The sequence below is a fragment of the Aethalodelphis obliquidens genome, unplaced genomic scaffold (genome assembly GCF_003676395.1).
Source record: "Aethalodelphis obliquidens isolate GAN/ISIS:26980383/991018 unplaced genomic scaffold, ASM367639v1 scaffold2, whole genome shotgun sequence".
Lineage (NCBI taxonomy): Eukaryota > Metazoa > Chordata > Mammalia > Artiodactyla > Delphinidae > Aethalodelphis > Aethalodelphis obliquidens.
The window spans coordinates 6245730-6269747 of record NW_020837946.1 but is presented as its reverse complement, the minus strand read 5'-3'; the positions used below and the strand labels follow the sequence as shown (position 1 = coordinate 6269747).

Genomic DNA, 24018 nt, shown 5'->3' with positions numbered 1-24018 from the left:
CACAGGGGGTCCTCAGCGAATGCTACCTAGTGGGCCAGTGATAAGTGGACTGACCTCTGATGTTTCCCACAGAAGGTGCCCTGGGATCTAACGAAGTGATTTTAGTCCTCCCTCCCTCTCACCTTTTTCCTCTCTGCCCCCTCTCTTTTGCTTACTGGTGATAGGAGAGAGTCTAGCTATTAATATTTTTTAATTGAAGTATAGTTGGTTTACAAAGTTGTGTTAATTTCAGCAAAGTGATTCAGTTATGAACATAGATACCTTCTTTTCAAAATATTCTTTTCCATGATGGTTTATCATAGGATACTGAGTATAGTTCCTGGTGCCATGCAGTACGACCTTGTTGTTTATCCATTCTATATGTAATAGTCCAGCTATTAATTGATTGTTTACCTGCTGCTGTAGTTTGTAATTAAAGCACTGACTCTGTTGAACAGAGGCAGTGCCCAGAGGAAGGCAGTAAGAGCAGGGGCCTAAGAACCAGTGTTGGATCCAACCTTGGCCTGGCTGCCTGCTCACTGCATGAACTTGAACCAATTATTCTCTTTTCTGAACTGAATCCTCTTATCCTAAACCGCTGGCAAAGTACACCTCCTGGGTTGTAGTAAGGGTGCAGTGGGACGATACATAAAATTCCTGCCATAGAAAGTTCTCAGTCAATGTGTTTTTCTACTTTGTACGAATTAGAAAGCGAACATTGGAAAAACTAAGAGATCTCTATTTTGTCATTGGTATAAACTTAGTCATTATGAGTCATTTTGACAGAGTATAAACTCTGTGAGTCGGTTATTTATTCCCCACGTTTCCCTGAAAGATTTTGCCGTTAATCTATTTGTTTGACTGGTAGAAAACACTGTTTGGATTTGTTCACTCATTCAACAAGTATTTATTGGGCATTGACTCTGTCGTGGGGACTCATGTACTTGACTGCTAATCCTACAACTGCCCTGCAAGGTAGCTGTTATCATTTGACTGAAAGGCAAGTGAGGCCGGGAGGGGCTCAGTGTTTCACCCAGGGTCACAGTGCTGGCAGGGGATAGATGAAGGATTGAACTCAGTTTTCTGATTCCTCCCTGTGCATTCCTTTTATGCCCAGCTCCTGCCCCTTCTAGGAACACTCCTGTCTTGGGCTGACTGTAAACATTAGCACCTTGTCAGTTGCAGATATCCAGTCTAATTGGCCTAAGTGAGTGGTGATTGTAATGGGACAGCCACATCCAGGGCTCAGTGTCACCAAGACCCTGCCTCTTTCTACCTGTGGTTCTGTCCTTCTCTGGGTGGGCAGGCTCCTTGTTAGTGGTGGCAGAATGGACACCACCACTCTGGCTGACACCTTTTCAGCTTACCAGTGAGGGGAAGGAGGGCTTTGTTTCTAGCAATTCCACCCGAAGTCCTGGGCTCGCGTTCATGGCTCTTATTGGCCTGGCATGGGTCAGGCACCCACTCTAATCCCTGCAACTGGGCAATGGAATATGTGACTGGCCAGCCTTGGGTGTTGTGTCCACATGGACCTGGTGTGGAAAGGATGATTCCTCAGAGGAAAATCAGGTGTTCCTACTAGCAGAAGGAGAAGTGGATGCAAGGTAGGGAAACCTATGGCTGTCCACCTTATGGTGCTTGACTACCACTCAAGTCTGGCCCCAAATAAAGGGAGATGTGGTGAGCAGTCCCTGCCCTCCACAACACCAGCACAGGACAGGAACACCTCAGGGTCTTCCAGTGCCCATGTCAGAGGGGACCCAAGGTTATAGACCAGAGTCAAGACTCTACAAGATTTTAACTTCTTGTATTTATTATTTTCATCTCTCCATCGGCAGTGGGGATGCTCTGTGTAATCTGAATTACTCATCGGACAAGTGAATCAAGGGAAAGGACTAGTAATAGTGTTACGGTAATTTTGCAGCTACTTGCTACATCAGCTGACGTAGGCTGCCCCAGATCTCCCCAGAGCTGCTTCACATGTGCTAAGCCCAGACCCCTCATGTTTCTCTACTTTAAACCCTTCGGATGTCTGTTTCTTGCGTGGTCACTAGGGAGTGATGCTGGACCATGACTCCTATTGCCAGGTACCCTCTGAGACACTGCTGTCCAGCTTAGGGGCCACCTCCTGGCACTCCTGAGGCTGTAAGTCCCTGGATCTGGGATTATTCTCTTCAGTTCTTACTGCCTTGGCCAGGCTGGGTTCTAGGTAGAAAAAGGAAGAACATTACTTTTGCTGTAACGGGCTGTGTGTAATGGAACTCTCTATTATTACTATGATGGAAATAGTCTATTTTTAAATTAAAAAAAACTTTATTTAATTTATTTTTGGCTGCATTGGAGCTTCGCTGCTGCACGCGGGCTTTCTTTAGTTGCGGCGAGCGGGGGCTACTCTTTGTTGTGGTGTGCGGGCTTCTCATTGTGGTGGCTTTTCTTGTCGCGGAGCATTGGCTCTAGGCACGTGGGCTTTAGTAGTTGCAGCATGCGGGTTCAGTAGTTGTGGCTCACGGGCTCTAGAGTGCAGGCTCAGTAATTGTGGTGCATGGGCTTAGCTGCTCCGCGGCATGTGGGATCTTCCTGGACCAGGGTTCGAACCCGTGTCCCCTGCGTTGGCAGGCGGATTCTTAACCACTGCACCACCAGGGAAGTCCCAGAAATATTTTTTTATCTTCATCGTCCCGTATGGTAGCCACTAGCCACTTGTGACTAGTGAGCGTTTGAAATGTGGCTAGTGCAACCATGGCATTGAATTTTCAAATTAAGTTAAATTAAATTACATTTAAAGTCAGTTGCCACACATGGCTAGTGGCTACTGTATTGACAGTGAGGCTCCAAAGGATTCAGACTTGTCCTGAGGGGTAGAACTACCGTGCTGCCGCTCTCCCGTCCTCTCCGTCTCCCCTCTCTGTCACTCCTTTGCCTTCTCCATGTATCTGTGCTCCTGACGCCTTCCTGGCATTCTTCCTGCCTCTTCCCCATTTGTAAGCCAGTTCATGTAAATTGGTGCTTGGAGGGCTACCAGCCCCATCATCAAGATGGAGACAGGGGTCACCCGAGACACACCCCTACCCTTGGAAGGGAAAAGGGCTCGAGAGTTGGTCTTCAGTTGTAGCAAAGACAGGTGGGGCAGGGAATTCCCTCCCCAATCCTGCAATGAACTTGGGTGGGTGTGGACAGACCCCAAAGGATAGTGGGACAGTAACAGCTAAAGACAGAGGGGAGGAAGCCAACTTGGACCCTAGTGAGAGGATCCTGAGACCAGTGGGAGCAGCCCCCAGGCTCAGTTAGAGAAAAGGCTAAGGCAACTGTTAACAATTCTGGTTGACTCTTCTTTTCTTGGCCAAACTGAGTGATGCCCCAGGCAACTATTCCGAAAGAGGCAAGATTTCTGGTGGAGGAGTGACTTTGGATCCAGGTTCTAGCTCAATTTTTATAGCTCTAGAAAATATTGAATGTTTTGACGTATATTTTTGAATACAGATAATTTCCATACTTATAGTAATTAAGACTTTCAGTTGCAAGGAACCCGAGCTAGCTTAACCTAAATGGGGAGATTTACTCTAAGGAAATAGAAATGCCATGCAGAACCTGAGAGAGAGAAGTGGCTGGGAGTCTAGAATTGTTAGGACCATGGCTGGAGCAGGTGGAGGCTCAAGAGGTCTTCTCTGTTTGTCTTTTATCCCCTCCTCTCCCTGCATTCATGCTTTCTTCTTTCTCAGCGGAGATACAATTGTACTGTGTTGCATCTTCCATGTCACAGGGGTAAAACACCAAGATAGTGTTTTTTTTTTTTTTGCGGTACGCGTGCCTCTCGCTGTTGTGGCCTCTCCCGTTGCGGAGCACAGGCTCTGGACCTGCAGGCTCAGTGGCCATGGCTCATGGGCCCAGCCGCTCCGCGGCATGTGGGACCTTCCCGGACCAGGGCACAAACCCATGTCCCCTGCATCGGCAGGCAGACTCTCAACCACTGCGCCACCAGGGAAGCCCCCGCAAGATAGTTTTTAAACAACCGAGATGATGAAAATAGTCTGAAAATTAGATGCGATGGTGAAATCTCTTTTTGTGTTTATTTAAGCTAATCGTGTCTATTCTAAGAAACGTGATGAAATATTTAAGCAGATTTAATGAAAGCTATTCCTTCCCATCAATATCCTTCCGCTTAGGGAAAATGTGTGCAAGTGTGGCTATACCCAGAGCCAGCACATAGAAGGCACCCAGACCAACCAAAATGAGAAATGGAATTACAAGAAACACACCAAGGAATTCCCCACTGACGCTTTTGGGGATATTCAGTTTGAGACTCTGGGGAAGAAAGGGAAGGTAAGCAATGCTTTCCTACTTGCACTAGCTAATCCATATGCTAACGTGGTGTGGGCTACCTTGAGTTACCTTGAATTGTCTAATAGTACGCATGGAGGTGGGAGAGGTGGGTAGTCAATCCAAAAATGATTGCAGAAGAAGATAAATCTTGTGAAAAATCAAAAGCCGTGATTAGATTATGTGCCATGGCAACACTCCATGGGTGAGGACTGGCTTGTCAGCCAGGGTCCTTTCTCTAGGCACAGGGCAGGGTCATGTGACATCACGTTGGCCCTCACTGCTACAAAAGGCCCGACAGATGTGCTTGTGAATCATCATCTGGTTTAGTTTGGCATGTGACATTCTTGAGAATAAATGTGGCCTTGAATAAGGTGACATTCTCCTCTACACGATCACACTGCAGGCTCTTACACAGGATTCTACAAAGATGTTCTTTTTTTTTTTGTGGTACGTGGGCCTCTCACCGCTGCGGCCTCTCCCGTTGCGGAGCACAGGCTCCGGACGCGCAGGCCCAGCGGCCATGGCTCACGGGCCCAGCCGCCCCGCGGCACGTGGGATCCTCCCGGACCGGGGCACGAACCTGCGTCCCCTGCATCGGCAGGCGGACCCTCAACCACTGGACCACCAGGGAAGCCCTCTACAAAGATGTTTAATGATTATGTCAAATGAAAAAAAAAAAAAAAAGCACAACATGAGAGTTGTGAGTTAAGTTTTATTTGGGGCAAAATGAGGACTGTAGCCCAGGAGACAATGTCTCAGAGAGCTCTGAGGAACTGCTCCAAAGGGGGTGGGGGCGGTGTTATCTGTGATTTTAGAGAAGGGGGGACGTGCAGTCAAGCACACATGTTGGCAGAGGTTTCTTGCCCGTCACGAGGAGCAGATGTGTCTCCGTTAACGATTTTAGTGCTTTTCCAGATACCAGGAGATGCAAGAATTTGGGCTCATAAAATCTCCTGAAAAATCTCTAAGTATCTGAAGGCCTGTTCTGCCAGTTTTTCCCAGAGCACAGAGGGCCTCATTCCTGATCTCCACCCTGCACTCCTTTCAGGGTGTGTTGAAGGTCAGCGACCGCAGTGGCTATTGATTTCATCCTTGTAGAGGCAGATGACAATGCCAATTTTCAGTAGGCAATGGTTAGCAGTCTCCTTAAATCCTCCTGTGTCCTCTGTCCCAGTGACACAGCCGTCCTCAGGCAGCTGGAAGCTGGGCCTTGACCCCTCACCTCCCCAGGCCCTGCCGCTGCAGCCCTGGAAGGTGACCCGGCTCTGTCCACTCTGTGTGTTCCCAAGGCCTCTGTCCCAGGATGGGCCACCACTATCTCACCTCCCTGCATCTCTCCCTACCTGTCTTGTCCCATACTCAACACTGCCGCTGGAGGACTCTCTAAAATGTAAATCCCATCCGGCTTCTACTCTGCTTAGAACACCTCACAGGTGCTCTACTCCCTTTAGGATAAAGTCCCAAGTTCTCCAGCCGGCTTGGGATGGGGGGGTCCCTGCAGGGGCACCCACACCCGCCTCCACTCCACTGCCTTCCTTCCACTTCCCCAAGGGGACGCTCCTCGGCTGCAATGCGCTCCCCTCTCCCCCTCCCTAAGGAGCAGGTAAACTGGGCTAAGCGCCACCATCAGGAGAACACCTGCGGATCCTGATGCTTCCCCTCTTCCCCACAGTATATCCGACTGTCCTGCGATACGGACGCGGAAACCCTCTATGAGCTGCTGACCCAGTACTGGCACCTGAAAACGCCCAACCTGGTCATCTCGGTGACCGGCGGCGCCAAAAACTTCGCCCTGAAGCCGCGCATGCGCAAGATCTTCAGCCGCCTGATCTACATCGCGCAGTCGAAAGGTGCGTCGGCCCCCTTGCGTCCACGCGGCTGTCCCCGCTGCAGCCACGGGACCTTCCCTGCGGCGGCGGGGACCTTGCGCCCGCGGGTTTGTCCATCCAGGCTGCGCAGCGTCTTCAGAGACGGAACGAAATTCTCCTTTGCAATCATGCTCAGACTCCAGATGCTCTAGAACTGTATGATTAATCATTATCTTAATTAAAAACAAGATCCTTCAATGAAGGGACAGACCGGGAGCTCTGGCCGATGGTGAGGGGGTAGGTGGAGGGTGGGGACACAGTAGCTCTTTAAACTCAGCGTTAAGGAACTTCCTTGTGGGTAATTTTATGTTTCCTTTAATCTAAATTTTTCATTTTGTTATTTTTACGTGTGAACTTTTACCCAGAGTATTCTGGCGAATCAAAAAGGAAAGTTTCATTCGTCTGCTCTTTTTTTTTCTTGTGGTACGCGGGCCTCTCACTGTTGTGGCCTCTCCCGTTGCGGAGCACAGGCTCTGGACGCGCAGGCTCAGCGGCCATGGCTCACGGGCCCAGCCGCTCCGCGGCATGTGGAGTCCTCCCGTACCGGGGCACGAACCCACGTCCCCTGTATCGGCAGGCGGACTCTCAACCACTGCGCCACCAGGGAAGCCCTAACGTGTGAACTTTTACCCAGAGTATTCCGGCGAATCAAAAAGGAAAGTTTCATTCGTCTGCTCTTTAATTTTGGGATCAGTGGTGTGTTTTGGAAATCATGTTAGTGCCTGGCGGGTTGTAAGTACCATGTAACTGTCTGATGGAGATCAAAACAAATAACCGTGGCTTTGTTATTTGAAATATTCAGCTATTTTTTTCTTTTTAACTTTTTATTATGAAAAATGTCAGACCTACAGAAGAGTTGGAAGAATAATACAAGGAATATCTGTACCCCCTTCACTTAGGCTCACCAATGGTTAACATTTTCCCATATTAATCTTCTCTCTCTCTGTAAATATCCACATATTATGGTTTTTAAAAAAAATCACTGAGAGTAAATTTTAGGTATCATAACCCTTAGCGCCTAAATATGTGAGCATCGCTGAAGAACAAGGGTGTTCTCTCAGATAACCCGATGCAACTATCAAACCTGAGAAAGTTAACCTTGACCTACACTGTTGTCTAACAAACAGTCCTTGGTTTCGTTTTGCTAATTATCCTAACAATGTCTTCAGAGAAAAAAATTTCGTTTTCTCCGTCTGGATTCCAATCCATTTAGCTTTTCGTATCATAGGAAACTGAAAACCTTTCTTTCATCTGGAACTACTCTTCAGCTTTTTTCAGTCTTTCAGGACATTTTTGAAGAGTACAGGCAAATTGTTTTTGCAGCCTTACTTCCATTTGAGTTTAACTAGAATGTTAAACTCTAATTTCAAGATTAGATTCTATTTATCGAAGCCTAACCTTTATTTTATTAGTTTATCTAAGGCTAACATTTTAAAAACTTCTTTATTAAGCCTATTAGTTGACAGAACTAAGGAAGCAGGTCTTGTTTTAGATACGTTTTTCCTTAATGTCAAGAAGAAACTGTGGCACCCCTCCCCCATTTATTCTTAATTTCCTGACCAGTCAGAGGGGCCACACAGTAGGTAGTTACTTTGTTATGAAACCCAGCAACTCAACTTCCTTACTACGAGGTCTGAACATACATAATTCATTCATTCAGCAAATACTTCTTAAATGCCTGCTATGTGTCAGGAATTGTTTTAGGTGCTGGGAATAGAGTAGAACAAAGCAGACAAATGTCCCCGGGCTGGGACATCTACATAGATGAAGTGAGGGGCCAGAGCAGGGAGGTTACTTGTCTCCTTGTGGAGAGCTACTATGCCTCCCATTGCCTCATTTGAAAGGGGGATGTTGACAACTGAAATCTGTCTGCAGGAAGGGGGCTGGCTGCCAAGGGGTCTGGGTTCACATCCAGTGAGACTTGGCTGAAGGAATTGGGTCTGAAACTTCTAAGAACTACATCACATTTACCTTAAAATATTGGAAGGACTTTTATGGGGGAGAGGACTAAATTAGTTCATCATCAGGAAGACTGTAGCAAAAGTAGAGAATGGAGACAAAAATGAACAAAAGGACTTTCTAACAGCTGGGGGAGGGGGCTGCTTCGGGACCCCTGAGGCTTCCATTACCAGAGCTAATCAGGGGAGGCTGGTGACCCAGCCTCAGGCTGGATTCCTGTGTGGGTAACATATTAGACTAGGGGCATTTCCAACTTTAGATTCTATTATTATGTGAGATAATATTTTGTAGGTATTAGTTACTTCAATTTTGAAAACAAAAACAAAACTGTGCAACACCTTTGACACTGCAAAAATCATCAAATAAAAACCTTAAAATACCAGTGTGCAAAACTGTGTAATTGTAAAGTTAAGTCGTAGGCACCAGGGTCATGCCAGGAAGATCACCAGGATCCCTGAGGGGTATCTGGGCGCGCAGCGCTCCGCTTTCCATGATGACACTGCCTAACTTGCTCAGAGGCTCAGGCCAGGCATTCATTACTCATAAAAAGATCTACCCGAGAGGCTGGTTAAAGAGGCAGGTTCCCTGGTCCCACCTCCCAGAGAGTCTGATGATGTGGGTTAGAGTGCGGTCCAGAATCCGTATTGTTTTTAAACGAGAATCTCTTAGAAACTTGGAGATCTTCTTCTCCTTCCTTTTTATATGGTCAGAGGTCAAGCCCAGTGCAAAGTGTGGCCAGTAATGCCGCGTCCTAGTGCTCACGGGTGGGGCTTCTTTAGGGGTGGAGCAAAGGATGGGAAACTTATGCAGAGCCAGCTGAGCGTTTGTTCTTCTCTCTTGTTGACAGGTGCCTGGATTCTCACTGGAGGCACGCATTATGGGCTGATGAAGTACATTGGAGAGGTAGTGAGAGATAACACCATCAGCAGGAATTCAGAGGAGAACATAGTGGCCATCGGCATCGCGGCTTGGGGCATGGTCTCCAACAGGGACACCCTCATCAGGAGTTGTGATGTCGAGGTATGGGCTGGACATGAGGGGGTCTGCGGGGTCACGAGGCAGAAAGGGGGTCACAGGGCTCTGGCCTGAACACCGGGGCTCTGGGATGGAGTCAGCTCATAAGGAAGTCGACCTTACAAGGTTGCTTTGGAACCTCAGGATGACATAATCAAAGAACTCCTGGGAAGGAGTTACCAGTGGATGTGTTTTGCTCATTAAAATTTGTTCCCAGCGAATCCTGTTAGAGTCAGTTCTTTAGTTTTTTATTCTCTGGTATTAAGTGCGAGGACAAAGTATCTATTTAAATTGCCTCTTTTCATGGTCCCGTAACTATGTGCTCCTCAAGGGCTAGGACTCCATCTTATTCATTTTCTAATCTCTAGACGCTGTCATAGGTCTTGGCATATGATGGATTACAGACAAATATGTGTGTGTGTGTATCAATGTCTACTTCTACCTTATCCAGACACACACACATACAAATGTATGTGTCTGGATACACACACGCGCGCACACACACACACACACACTTTCCTGAATGCTATCAGTTTCAATGAATTTATACTAAAGAGCACAGGGCAATGGAACAAGAAATGGATTAGAATCTGATTCTTACACTGCCTCCGGTCATTTATGTGACAATAAGAAAGTGATGCAACCATTTTGAGCCTTCATTTCTTCATATTTAAAATGATGGCCTGTACTATAAGATCTCTAAGACCCTTCTGCACTTAGGAATCTGGGAAGAGCATCAGTTGAACCCAAAGGGTCAGCCTTAATATGAATCTGTGAAAATGTCGTCATGCGTTTTGGCCAACAAATAAATCTCAAAGACAAGTTTCTCTGTGCTTTTCAGGGATATTTTTCAGCTCAGTACATTATGGATGACTTCAAGAGAGACCCTCTGTACATCCTGGACAACAATCACACCCACCTGCTGCTTGTGGACAACGGCTGCCATGGGCACCCCACAGTTGAGGCAAAGCTCCGTAACCAGCTGGAGAAGTACATCTCCGAGCGCACTATTCAAGGTCAGTGTTTAGGAGGTGGGACCTTAGACAGACATACTAACAAGAGTAGCAGCAGCACCACCGACAATAGCTCCCAATTATTGAGTAAAGAATGGTGAACTCACCCCGTTAGATGTTGTATTGCCAAAGAAGAGCTGTTATATCTCTTCTTTAATATACTAGAGGTGCGCCTGCCAAGGTTACTCTGATATGTACCCTTCAACGTGCTGGAGCACTGACAAAGGCTGCCTTGTCCTACCCTGGTTTGTCCCACCCAGTATAGAGAACCTGCTGTCCATTCTGCTCGACAGCATTTAAGAACAAATTAAAGTTCACAATGGCAAATTTGCGCTGACAGAGCAATGTGGTTAGCTAGGATAGAAGTGATAAAAACCAACCCACTAGCTTAACAGTTAGGTGGTTTACTTCTTTGGTTATTGGCTACTTCTGTATACTAGAACCACCTAAAACATTGGTTTCAAGGGGAGAATACAGCAGTTGAGTGAAAGCCTGTATTTGCTATGGCAAGTGATAAATAACTCTCTCTCTTCCTATTGTTGAGATGTGTCCTGTTGTGGAACCAGATTACCTCGTGATCTAGTGATAGACTCCATCACAGGGACTTGTTGGAGATAATCTCAACCTTTTTCCTTTCTCAATGGGATGTATACAAAGGAAGACATTGATACATGCAATACTCTCACTGGAAAGAACACATAGTTATGCAAACTTTTCACCCACTCAAGAAAGCATAGGATTATGCGAATGAGTGAAAGTGCAATTATTCTAAGAACCTGGCCCAATGTATATTAGCAAAAGTCAGTCATTCACAGACTTTGCATTTTAAATATCAGTAAAAACTTGCAGTGTGACCCGTGTCATGCTGTTACTGGTTTGGAGCACAGGGTTGCATCCACTGTGATCAGCTGGTAGATGGTCAAGTCTGTGAGATCTGCAGCCAGCACCCCACACCCTGGGCTCACGGGGTCCACCACTTCCTTGAGGTAGGTGAATATTTCTGATGTGCCCAAAATAAGATTTACGTTTTATATTTTACAGATTCCAACTACGGTGGCAAGATCCCCATTGTGTGTTTTGCCCAAGGAGGTGGGAAAGAGACTTTGAAAGTGAGTCTTGGTTTGGTTTTCTAGAAGATCAGTCAACGAGCTTGCTCCACAAATTTGCATTTTCAGGGCTTTGGGGTTCACCTAATCTAACACGACTCATTTCTTTTCTACAGCAAGTAGGTAGCATTTCCCCAATCACACAGTGTTGCCCTAATAGGCTGAAGTTGTTTCCTCAGCTGAGAAAATTTAGGAAGAGAGTTTGTAGCAACATGAATGTCTGTGCACTTACTGCTCTCTTTGGCCATCAACCTGCCGAAGAGAAGGCTTGACATGAACTCACAGGACTTAGGGATCATAATCAGCACGTATGTTGGAAAACCATGGCCACCCCATGAGCATATACACCTGCAGTTACAGGAAATTTCTGGCAGAGTTATTTGGAATCATAATCTAATGCTTCTCTCTGTTTATTCTTTTCTATAACAATGATTCATTCATCCATCATTCATCAACGTGCATTCATTCATCAACAGGTATTTATTAAGCACCTAAAGACTTTTCAGAGAGAAATTAAAATAGAGATTTTTTTTCAGTGTGAAACAGTCAGTATGGAAATGCTTGAAGAAGCAGTCACATTACAGAGGAAGAGGGATGGAGAAAACGTAATCGAAGATGGTTCCATTTATTATCTCTCAGATTTTAGATTGAGAATGATGGTTTCCAGCCAGCTGGTCCTGGCCTAGAGTACTGCACGTCTATAGCATTTCCCACAAGGTCTGTTCAGCCAGTTCACCACCCAGAACCCACAGGAGAGAGGAGCGAGGGAGGAGAGCCCGCCTGCTGAACACTTCATCCTTCAGCTCACTCTCTCATCATCCCCACTTCCACCCCAGCGCAGCCCCGACACCCACCTGGAGCACAGGTAGTGAGGTGAAGATGGATCTCACCCTGATTGGATGAAAGCACCACACTCTTTATGGCCAACGTCTTCTCTCAGGAAGACATCACTCCTGGCTAAAGGAAGGGGCTTCACAGTTTCTTCTGTACCCACGTGTACATCACTCTGTTTTGTTGTCAAGTGATTAAAATTTTTCATACCTGGTTCTCCTATGCTGGTCTCTGTGATTTTTATCAAGGAAATAAAAATGTGGTAGGTGTTTATCCAGAAAGCAAATATATTTTTCTTTTCTTTCAATGGAAGGAGCAAGGGAAATTATTTGAGGACGGAAATATGTGAGTCAACATAACAAAAAATGTATGGCTGCTGCTGTGAAGGTATTTTCATACCTTAAAAGTACGAATATTGTTAACCTCCATCAGAAAAGCTATCAGCGACAATGTTGAGTACCATCTTAAGAGCTGTCACTCAAATCTACGATGTCAGTATTTGGAATGATCGATTTTGTATAGAGGGATTTTTTTTTTTTTTTTTTTTTTGCATTACGCGGGCCTCTCACTGCCGCAGCCTCTCCCGTTGCAGAGCACAGGCTCCGGACGCGCAGGCTCAGCGGCCATGGCTCACGGGCCCAGCCACTCTGCGGCATCGGCAGGCGGACTCTCAACCACTGCACTTATTTATGGAAAACTTGTCAGTCACACGTGTCCTCATTATGGAGTTTGGTATTAACATAGGATGTCAGACAACTAGCTTACATTTCTGATGCTTAAAGTGGTTGCAAACATTTGGTTTGCTTCTGATTGAAAATAACGCCCCCGCCCTGCCACTGCCCCGCCAAATGATGAAGTGCAGAGATGTGTCGATGTGATTAGAACCTCGGTCCTGAGCTGGGTTCTGTTGATCACCCGGTCAACTCTATCTCCCTTCTCCCAGGCCATCAGTACCTCCGTCAAAAGTAAAATTCCCTGTGTGGTGGTGGAAGGCTCAGGGCAGATTGCCGATGTGATCGCCAGCCTGGTGGAGGTGGAGGATGCCCTGATGTCATCCATCATCAAGGAAAAGCTGGTGCGCTTCTTACCCCGCACAGTGTCCCGGCTGCCTGAGGAGGAGATCGAGAGTTGGATCAAATGGGTGAGTTGCCGGGAGTAAGTTCCTGGGAAGGGAGAGCGCCTTCAGTGCCCAACTCCACTTGCAGCTGGGGGTCTTTATACTTTCTCAGTGACTTTGAAACTGCACTCTGGCTCACACCAGGTTTTTTGCTGGAAATTGAAGCTCACTTAAGTTAAATAACTTGCCCTGTTCCCATACCTCACAAGGGGTAGCAGATGAGGCTTAAATTCCAGTCTGTCTGTTTGCAAAGCTGATAGTCCTTCTTTTACACCCTGTCAACAAGCGTTGAGCCTTCTGTGTTTTGTAGGTTATTGGCGGCGGGGAGGAAAAAACCCCTGTGATGCTGTTTTAGAAATGCAGATTCTAAATGGAACCTATGTCTAGTGGAGAAGCTGTTACTACAGAATAATTGCCTTTCTAAGTTAACTGACCTGTGATTAATTCAGAATCTCTCACCTTTCCTATTGGATCATATAAGAAATAGGTACTAATCGAAATATCTCATGCTTCTTTTGCTAAGCCTATAAAGCACTTTAACATAGTGCTGTGCTTTCTCACCTTTCTCTCTTGTTTCGTGACTGGTGTTGACTTGAAATGACTTTCATTCTGTTGACTGTCCAGTTTGTGATAAAGCTCACATTAATACCCATAGGTACGTTCACATCAGCTCATTCAAAAATGGCCTCTGCTGTTTGGATATTCTTAGGAGCACGTGCTGCCACTTGGAAATTTTCCCATAAAGGAAATGACAGGCTGTAGACAACAAGACTTACTTTAATCGTACAGCCCATTTCATCATTAGAGTGAAAGGTTGAATTTAGTATAAATAATTTTAAAAGTTCTTTAATTAGCTTGGTATTTCAGCAGTATTTAGTTGTGGAAGAGCCTCAAAGTGTCAAGTTTGGCAAACTGAAATCCTGGAGTAGTGAACATTATTTTGCTCACGGTAGCCTTCGTCATTATTTTTTTCTTTTACTGAAGTATAGTTGATTTACAATATTGTGTTAGTTTCAGGTATACAGCAAAGTGATTCAGATACATATATATATATTCAGTCATATGTATGTGTGTATATATATATATATATATATATATATATATATATATATAAAAAACTTTCTTTTCCAGATTCTTTTTCATTATAGATTATTACAAGATATTGAATATAGTTCTTGTGCTATACGGTAAATCCTTGTTGTTTATTTTATATAGAGTAGTGTGTATTGGCCTTTGTCGTTATTTAAAGCAAGCCCGGATAAATCAAATTCTTGTAAATAATGAGAAAAATCAACCCCGCCTTCTAGGCTGACAGGTACTCTGTACGAAATTAACACACAGTGAGACCCTATTGGTTTGGTTTAATTTCACATGAGTAGGCAGTTGGGCGATAATCCCGGTAAGGTACAGCAGGGTCGAAGTGACCAGGAAACAAGGCCTTTCTGGATTAAGCTTCATCACTAAGACTCAGGATTAAAAACTGCACATGCACCTTCTGTCTGTAGCTGACAGTCAGTGCTGGTACTCAGCGATGCCCTGCCCAACAAATGCGTATATGATGTTCCTACTTGAGATGCTGCATTTTGCAGATTTGACTGAAAAAGGTGAAGCTGTTGGTTTTACATGAAAGTTTTTGCTGGGATTTTCTTGTATCTTGGCCAAGTCCAGCTGAGAGACAGACACAAGAATTAGGTAAATAGAGAGATCAAAATATCAGCTTCGTTGGTGATGAAAGCCAAGTTGAAAGATGTGGCTTAGGGGTGCAGCCACCATGGGCCTCCAGAAAGAGGCTGAGCCCCATGCTGAGCCCCAGAAAGAGACAGATGAACCCACCCGGACAGAGGCAGCCCTGGATGACTGCTGGCCCCCATCTGCCTAGCCCTAGCCTAGGCATGTGGCTGACAGTGGACACCAGAGCACCTGCACCCTGCAAGGAGCAGATCCCAACGGAGAAGCAGGAAAGGACTGGCTGGGCAAGGCCAAAGTCATCAACTGGCTATGTCACTCCCCTACCCGGAGTAGCAGTAAGCGAAGGGCTGGGGGATACCTAGGGGCCTGATTTGGATGGAGGTCCCTCTGCATGAAAATATATGGGTGAGGAAAATATGTATCTCCCAAAGTAGTTATCTTCAATTCTCCATGTATTCAGACCTAAACAGTTTGAGTCATTCCAAACACATCAGGGGAGCAATCCCCAAGCGTAGATATCAACCTGAGACCTTGTGTGTTGAGCAATGTCCTCAAGGTAACTTCCTGTGATGGATGGAAGAAATTTGGTGGTCAGTTCAAGGATGCCCACAGAGGAAGGAATAGACCACTCTTAATTCACCCACCAAAGATGGCCCTGGGTCCATTCTAGTGACTTTTCTCCTACTCCTTCTGCGAGTTGGCTTGTTTAGTCCAGACCAGGTCACACCCAGAGGGCCATGCCACCTTATGGGTCCCCACATCCTTTATGAAGGATTTTGATTTCTGCTTCAAGAAAACTGATACGGGAAAGTCGTCTGAAGCAGGCTAAATGTCAGACACATTTCACTTCCTGTGATTATATTATTCTTTCTGGGATTCACATCTTATTCATATGCTAATGATTTATCATAATTATAATCAAGTCAACCAGAAGACATACAACAATAATAAAAATTAGTCTGGCATTTTGATTATGCACTTGTATGGGGTTGGTAGAAATTTCCCAAAAGACCAAGCCCAAGAGTGGAATTATTAATCAATGAATGTATACATTCAATCAAATTTTTTTTAATTTTGTTTTATTTATTTTTTTATACAGCAGGTTCTTATTAGTTATCTATTTTATACATATTAGTGTATATATGTCAATCCCAATCTCCCAGTTCATCCCACCCCCACCCCCCCCCCTGCCACTTTCCCCCCTTGGTGTCCATACGTTTGTTCTCTACATCTGCGTCTCTATTTCTGCCCTGCAAACCGGTTCATCTGTACCATTTTTCTAGGTTCCACATATATGTGTTAATATACAATATTTGTTTTTCTCTTTCTGACTTACTTCACTCTGTATGACAGTCTCTAGATCCATCCACGTCTCTACAAATGACCCAATTTCATTCCCTTTTATGGCTTAGTAATATTCCATCGTATATATGTACCACATCTTCTTTATCCATTCGTCTGTCGATGAGCATTTAGGTTGCTTCCATGACCTGGCTATTGTAAATAGTGCTGCAATGAACATTGGGGTACATGTGTCATTTTGAATTATGGTTTTCTCTGGGTATATGCCCAGTAGTGGGATTGCTGGGTCATATGGTAGTTCTAGTTTTAGTTTTTTAAGGAACCTCCGTACTGTTCTCCATAGTGGCTGTATCAATTTACATTCCCACCAGCAGTGCAAGAGGGTTCCCTTTTCTCCACACCCTCTCCAGCATTTGTTGTTTATAGATTTTCTGATGATGCCCATTCTGACTGGTGTGAGGTGATACCTCATGGTAGTTTTGATTTGCATTTCTCTAATAATTAGTGATGTTGAGCCGATTTTCAGGTGCTTCTTGGCCATCTGTATGTCTTCTTTGGAGAAATGTCTATTTAGGTCTTCTGCTCATTTTTGGATTGGGTTGTTTGTTTTTTTAATATTGAGCTGCATGAGCTGTTTATATAATTTGGAGATTAATCATTTGTCTGTTGATTCACTTGCAAATATTTTCTCCCATTCTGAGGGTTGTCTTTTTGTCTTGTTTGTAGTTTCCTTCGCTGTGCAAAAGCTTTTGAGTTTCATTAGGTCACATGTATTTATTTTTGTTTTTATTTCCATTACTCTAGGGGGTGGATCAAAAAAGATTTTGTTGTGAATCATGTCAAAGAGTGTTCTTCCTATGTTTTCCTCTAAGAGTTTTGTAGTGTCCTGTCTTACATTTAGGTCTCTAATCCATTTTGAGTTTATTTTTGTGTATGGTGTTAGGGAGTGTTCTAATTTCATTCTTTTACATGTAGCTGTCTAGTTTTCCCAGCACCACTTATTGAAGGGACTGTCTTTTCTCCATTGTATATCCTTGTGTCCTTTGTCATAGATTAGTTGACCATAGGTGCATGGGTTTATCTCTGGGCTTTCTATCCTGTTCCATTGATCTATATTTCTGTTTTTGTGCCAATATCATGTTGTCTTGATTACTGTAGCTTTGTAGTATAGTCTAAAGTCAGGGAGTCTGACTCCTCCAGCTCCGTTTTTTTCCCTCAGGACCGCTTTGGCTATTTGGGGTCTTCTGTGTCTCCATACGAATTTTAAGATTTTTTGTTCTAGCTTTGTAAAAAATGCTACTGGTAATTTGATAGGGATTGCATTGAATCTGTAGATTGCTTTGGGTAGTATAGTCATTTTCACAATATTGATTCTTCCAATCCAAGAACATGGTATATCTCTCCATCTGTTTGTGTCATCTTTGATTTCTTTCATCAGTGTCTTATAGTTTTCTGAGTACAGGTCTTTTACCTCCTTAGGTAGGTTTATTCCAAGGTATTTTATTCTTTTTGTTGCAGTGGTGAATGGGGTTATTTCCTTAATTTCTCTTTCTGATCTTTTGTTGCTAGTGTATAGGAATGCAAGGGATTTCTGTGCATTAATTTTGTATCCTGCAACTTTACCAGATTCATTGATTCACTCTAGTAGTTTTCTGGTGGCATCTTTAGGATTCTCTATGTGTAGTATCATGTCATCTGCAAACAGTGACAGTTTTACTTCTTTTCCAATTTGTATTCCTTTTATTTCTGTTTCTCCTCTGATTGCCATGGCTACAACTTCCAAAACTATGTTGAATAATAGTGGTGAGAGTGGACATCCTTGTCTTTTTCCTGATCTTAGAGGAAATGCCTTCAGTTTTTCACCATTGAGGATGATGTTGGCTGTGGGTTTGTCATATATGGCCTTTATTATGTTGAGGTAGGTTCCCTCTATGCCCTCTTTCTGGATAGTGTTTATCATAAATCCGTGTTGAATCTTGTCGAAAGATTTTTCTGCATCTATTGAGATGATCAAATGGTTTTTATTCTTCAAGTTGTTAATATGGTGTATCACATTGATTGATTTGCATATATTGAAGAATCCTTGCATCCCTGGGATAAATACCACTTTATCATGGTGTATGATCCTTTTAATGTGTTGTTGGATTCGGTTTGCTAGTCTTTTGTTGAGGATTTTTGCACCTATATTCATCAGAGATATTGGTCTGTAATTTTCTTTTTTTGTAGTATCTTTGTCTGGTTTTGGTATCAGGGTGATGGTGGCCTCATAGAATGAGTTTGGGAGTGTTCCTTCCTCTGCAATTTTTTGGAGGAGTTTGAGAAGGATGGGTGTTAGCTCTTCTCTAAATGTTTGATAGAATTCACCTGTGAAGCCATCTGGTCCTGGACTTTGTTGGAAGATTTTTAATCACAGTTTCAATTTCATTACTTGTGATTGGTCTGTTCCTGTTTTCTATATCTTCCTGGTTCAGTCTTAGAAGGTTATACCTTTCTAAGAATGTGTCCATTTCTTCCAGGTTGTCCCTTTTATTGGCATAGAGTTGTCTATAGTAGCCTCTTAGGATGCTTTGTATTTCTGCAGTGTATATTGTAATTTCTCCTTTTTCTTTTCTTCTCCATTTTTTTTTATTGATTTAAGTCCTCTCCCTCTTTTTCTTGAGGAGTCTGGCTAATGGTTTATCAATTTTGTTTATCTTCTCAAAGAACCAGCTTTTAGTTTTATTGATCTTTGCTATTGTTTTCTTTGTTTCTATTTCATTTATTTCTGCTTTGATCTTTATGTTTTCTTTCCTTCTACTAACTTTGGGTTTTGTTTGTTCTTCTTTCTCTAGTTCCTTTAGGTGTAAGGTTAGATTGTTTACTTGAGATTTTTCTTGTTTCTTGAGGTAGGCTTGTATTGCTATAAAATTCCGTCTTAGAACTGCTTTTGCTGCATCCCATAGGTTTTGGATCATCATGTTTTCATTGTCATTTGTCTCTAGGTAGTTTTTGATTTCCTCTTTGATTTCTTCAGTGATCTCTTGGTTATTTAGTAACGTATTGTTTAGCCTCCATGTGTTTGTGTTTTTTACTTTTTTTTCCGTAATTGATTTCTAATCTCATAGTGTTGTGGTTGGAAAATATGCTTGTTATGATTTCAATTTTCTTAAATTTACCAAGGCTTGATTTGTGACCCAAGATGTGATCTATTCCTGAGAATGTTCTGTGTACACTTGAGAAGAAAGTGTAATCTACTGTTTTTGGATGGAATGTCCTATAAATATCAATTAAATCTATCTGGTTTATTATGTCATTTAAAGCTTGTGTTTCCTTATTTATTTTCATTTTGGATGATCTGTCCATTGGTGTAAGTGACGTGTTAAAGTCCCCCACTATTATTGTGTTACTGTGATTTCCTCTTTTATAGCTGTTAGCAGTTGCCTTATGTATTGAGGTGCTCCTGTGTTGGGTGCATATATATTTATAATTGTTATATCTTCTTGGATTGATCCCTTCATCATTATGTAGTGTCCTTCCTTGTCTCTTTTAACATTCTTTATTTTAAAGTCCATTTTATCTTATATGAGTATTGCTATTCCAGCTTTCTTTTGATTTCCATTTGCATGGAATATCTTTTTCCATCCCCTCACTTTCAGTCTGTATGTGTCCCTAGGTCTGAAGTGGGTCTCCTGTAGACAGCATATATATGGGTCTTATTTTTGTATCCATTCAGCAAGCCTGTGTCTTTTGGTTGAAGCATTTAATCCATTCACATTTAAGGTAATTATCCATATGTATGTTCCTATTCCCATTTTCTTAATTGTTTTTGTAGCTCCTTTTCTTTTCTTGTGTTTCTCACTTAGAGGGGTTCCTTTAACATTTGTTGTAGAGCTGTTGTGGTGGTGCTGAATTCTCTTAGCTTTTTCTTGTCTGTAAAGCTTTTGATTTCTCCATCAAATCTGAATGAGATCCTTGCCAGGTAGAGTAATCTTGGTTGTAGGTTCTTCACTTTCATCACTTTAGATATATCATGCCACTTCCTTCTGACCTGTAGAGTTTCTGCTGAGAAATCAGCTGTTAACCTTATTGGAGTTCCCTTGTATGTTATTTGTCATTTTTCCCTTGTTGCTTTCAATAAGTTTTCTTTGTCTTTAATTTTTGTCAATTTCATTACTATGTGTCTCGGCATGTTTCTCCTTGGATTTATTCTGCCTGGGACTCTCTGCACTTCCTGGACTTGGGTGGCTATTTCCTTTCCCATGTTAGGGAAGTTTTCGACTACAATCTCTTCAGATATTTTCTCCGGTCCTTTTTCTCTCTCTTTTCCTTCTGAGACCTCTATAATGTGAATGTCGTTGCATTTAATGTTGTCCCAGAGTTCTCTTAGGCTGTCTTCATTTCTTTTCATTCTTTTTTCTCTATTCTATTCTGCAGCAGTGCATTCCACCATTCTGTCTTCCAGGTCACTTATCTGTTCTTCTGCCTCAGTTATTCTGCTATTGATTCCTTCTAGTGTATTTTTCATTTCAGTTATTGTATTGTTCATCTCTTTGTTTGTTCTTTAATTCTGTTAGGTGTTTGTTCTTTAACTCTTCTAGGTCTTTGTTAAACATTTCTTGTATCTTCTCGATCTTTGCCTCCATTCTTTTTCTGAGGTCCTGCATCATCTTCACTATCATTATTCTGAATTCTTTTTCTGGAAGGTTGCCTATCTCCACTTCATTTAGTTGTTTTTATGGGGTTTTATCTTGTTCCTTCATCTGGTACAAAGTCCTCTGCCTTTTCATTTTGTCTGTCTTTCTGTGAATGTGGTTTTCCTTCCACAGGCTGCAGAACTGTAGTTCTTCTTGCTTCTGCTGTCTGCCCTCTGGTGGATGAGGCTGTCTAAGAGGCTTGTGCAAGCTTCCTGATGGGAGGGACTGGTGCTTGGTAGAGCTGGGTGTTGCTCTGGTGGGTAGAGCTCAGTAAAACTTTAATCCGCTTATCTGCTTGTCTGGGTGGGGCTGGGTTCCCTCCCTGTTGGTTGTTTGGCCTCAGGCAACCCAGCACTGGAACCTACCTGCTCATTGGTGGGGCTAACGGTGGACTCTGGGAGGGCTCATGCCAAGCAGTACTTCCCAGACCTTCTGCTTCCAGTGTCCCTGTCCCCATGGTGAGCCACAGCCACCCCGTTCCCTCCACAGGAAACCCTCCAACACTAGCAGGTAGGTCTGGTTCAGTCTCCTGTGGGGTCACTGCTCCTTCCCCTGGGTCCCGATGCGCACACTGCTTTGTGTGTGCCCTCCAAGAGTGGAGTCTCTTTTTCCCCCAGTCCTGCCGAAGTCCTGCAGTCAAATCCCACTAGCCCTCAAAGTCAGACTCTCTAGGAATTCCTCCTCGCATTGCCAGACCCCCAGGTTGGGAAGCCTGACACGGGACTCAGAACCTTCACTCCAGTGGGTGGACTTCTGTGGTATAAGTGTTCTCCAGTTTTTGAGTCACCCACCCAGCAGTTATGGGATTTGATTTTATTGTGATAGCGCCCTTCCTACCATCTCATTGTGGCTTCTCCTTTGTTTTTGGTTATGGGGTATCTTTCTTGGTGAGTTCTAGTGTCTTCCTGTCGATGATTGTTCAACAGTTAGTTGTGATTCTGGTGCTCTCACGAGAGGGAGTGAGCGCACGTCCTTCTACTCTGCCATCTTGAACGAATCTCCAATCAAATATTAATTGAGCAACCTCCCAGGGTAATTGTGGGTGACCTTACTGATCATGTGGACAAAGAGCACCCTAACCTGACCTTATGGTTTCTCATCCTCTTCAAGAGACCCTGTATTCTTCCCCACTGGGACCAGGCCCTCCTCCCCTAGCAGTGCTCTCATAGTTATCCTGCTGTATCTACTCCCCACCTTCTCAATAACTTGACCCTTCAAGTCTTCCAGTCTATCTGCCAACCAAGGTATCATTCATTCATTCATTTATTTCAAACACCTGGATTTGTTTATTTGTTGTTTATTGAGCACATACTGTATGCCTGGTACTGGAACAGGCATTTCAGAAAGAACAGTATACGCAACAGGGAGTGCTTATCCTCAGAGAGAGCACAGAAATTGAAAAAAATTCATGTTGAGTGATTACAATACAATGTATTGTATAGTTTCAAAACAGAAAGCGTGTTCTGAAGAAAGGTAGCATGGATACACAGGGCTGGAGCCAAGGGAGCCTGGCCTGGTGTGGAAGGCCTTTCAAGGGAGGGCTTCTCAGGGGCAGTGGCGTGGGAGCCATGTCTGAATGATGGGTGGGGTTCAAGGGTGAGGGCTGGGGTTGTTTGGTGCAAAGTTCCTGAGATGTGAGGTAAGCATGGCTACCGAGGAGTTGAAAGATGGCAATGAGGGTGGATACTGTGGGTGGAAACTGGAGAACTTCTGAGGGTTTTGTTCTTGTTCAGGTGTAGTGGGAAGTCACTGAAGGGTTCGAGGCAGGATGAGGCGTGATCCAAGTGTATTCAGTTAAGGTCACACTGGCTGCAGTAGAGGGTTAGTATCCGAGGAGGTGAGAGTACGTGGGTGGGGAGGGGGGATGAGGTAGGCGCCCCTGCAGCATCTCTGGGTCCCATCAGTTTGCTCTATATCCATATTCACCTTCTCCTTCTTCCTTTTCATTTTGAAGGAAAAGATGTCTCACCCACTCTGTGCTCCTTACCCCCACTTGTGCCCCAGAATCTTGGGACCTAGACCCTTCCCTTCCTGTCATTTCTGGCTGGACCCCTTTCCTCTGCCTGAACAAAGGCTGCCAGCGTGATGAGAGGGCCCTTCCCCTCCTGCTGTCAGCCCCTCCTCCGCTCTCCATCAAACCCACTGCGACTTGTGTTTTCCTGCCGTTTTCATTTATTTCCTTGTCACCCTCAGATGTCCTTTGAACTAGGGCCTCCGACACAATTTTTCCCAGGAAACTGCAGCCTTGAGGTCACCTCCTAAAGTCCAAATCCAAGGGCTTTTCTTTTTTTTTTTAATTGAACTATAGCTGAGTGACAGTATTGTGTTAGTGTCAGGTGTACAGCAAAGTGATTCACTTCTATACACACACACACACACACACACACACACACACACAGAGTCTTCCTTATCCATTCATCTGTTGATGGGCACTTGGGTTGCTTTCATGTCTTGGCTACTGTAAGTAGTGCTACCATGAACATTGGGGTGTAAATATCTTTTTGAATTAAGAGCTTTCATCTTTTCTAGATATATGCAAGGGCCCTTTTTAGTCCACATCTTCACCCTTCCAGCCTGACCTGAGGCTTCCCTCTCCACCCAGCTGAAACTCTCTGTAGTTTTAGGCCCTCATTTCCAAATGTTGCCAGGAAAACCCACCACCATCTTGAACTCAGTCTAACCACAGCCAGACTCGTTTCCTCCTCCAGAAGGAGCTCTTCCTTGCCAAGCTCCCACCAAGCTCGCCAATGCCTGAATCCTTGGAATCAAGGGCTCTGCCTCTCCCCCAGCTCTTGAATCTTAAAAAGTGTCTTAAAATTAAATTTTAAAGAAAAATCACAAAGGATAATATAGTGAATTCCTTGTCGCTTTCGTCAGTCACCAAGTTGTCTTGGCTTTTGTTCACACTGAAATTTCCTTCCTATAATCTAAGCCCTACGTCCACACTTGGATGCTTTCTGTGGTCTTCTGTTCTCTTTTCTGCATTTATTCACTCATTCAACAACTGAGCACCTACCATGTGTTACACACACACACACACACACACAGACACACACACACACTCATCCCTAGTCAATGAGTCTCTCAGCTTTTTTTTTTTTTTTTTTTGGTACGCCGGCCTCCCACTGTTTTTTGCCTCTCCCTTTT

The 24018-nt window shown here is 44.0% G+C and overlaps 1 protein-coding gene across 1 annotated transcript in view; it reads left to right on the top strand.

The window, feature by feature from the left end:
* The window catches only part of TRPM8 (transient receptor potential cation channel subfamily M member 8), a 90556-nt gene that overhangs the window by 11510 nt on the left and 55028 nt on the right, over window positions 1-24018 (top strand). The window contains exons 3-8 of the mRNA XM_027117662.1: window positions 4143-4299; window positions 5972-6149; window positions 8974-9146; window positions 9982-10156; window positions 11195-11262; window positions 13034-13231. Of these exons, the coding sequence (XP_026973463.1) occupies window positions 4143-4299; window positions 5972-6149; window positions 8974-9146; window positions 9982-10156; window positions 11195-11262; window positions 13034-13231 (949 nt within the window). The remainder of the gene's footprint in view (window positions 1-4142; window positions 4300-5971; window positions 6150-8973; window positions 9147-9981; window positions 10157-11194; window positions 11263-13033; window positions 13232-24018) is intronic.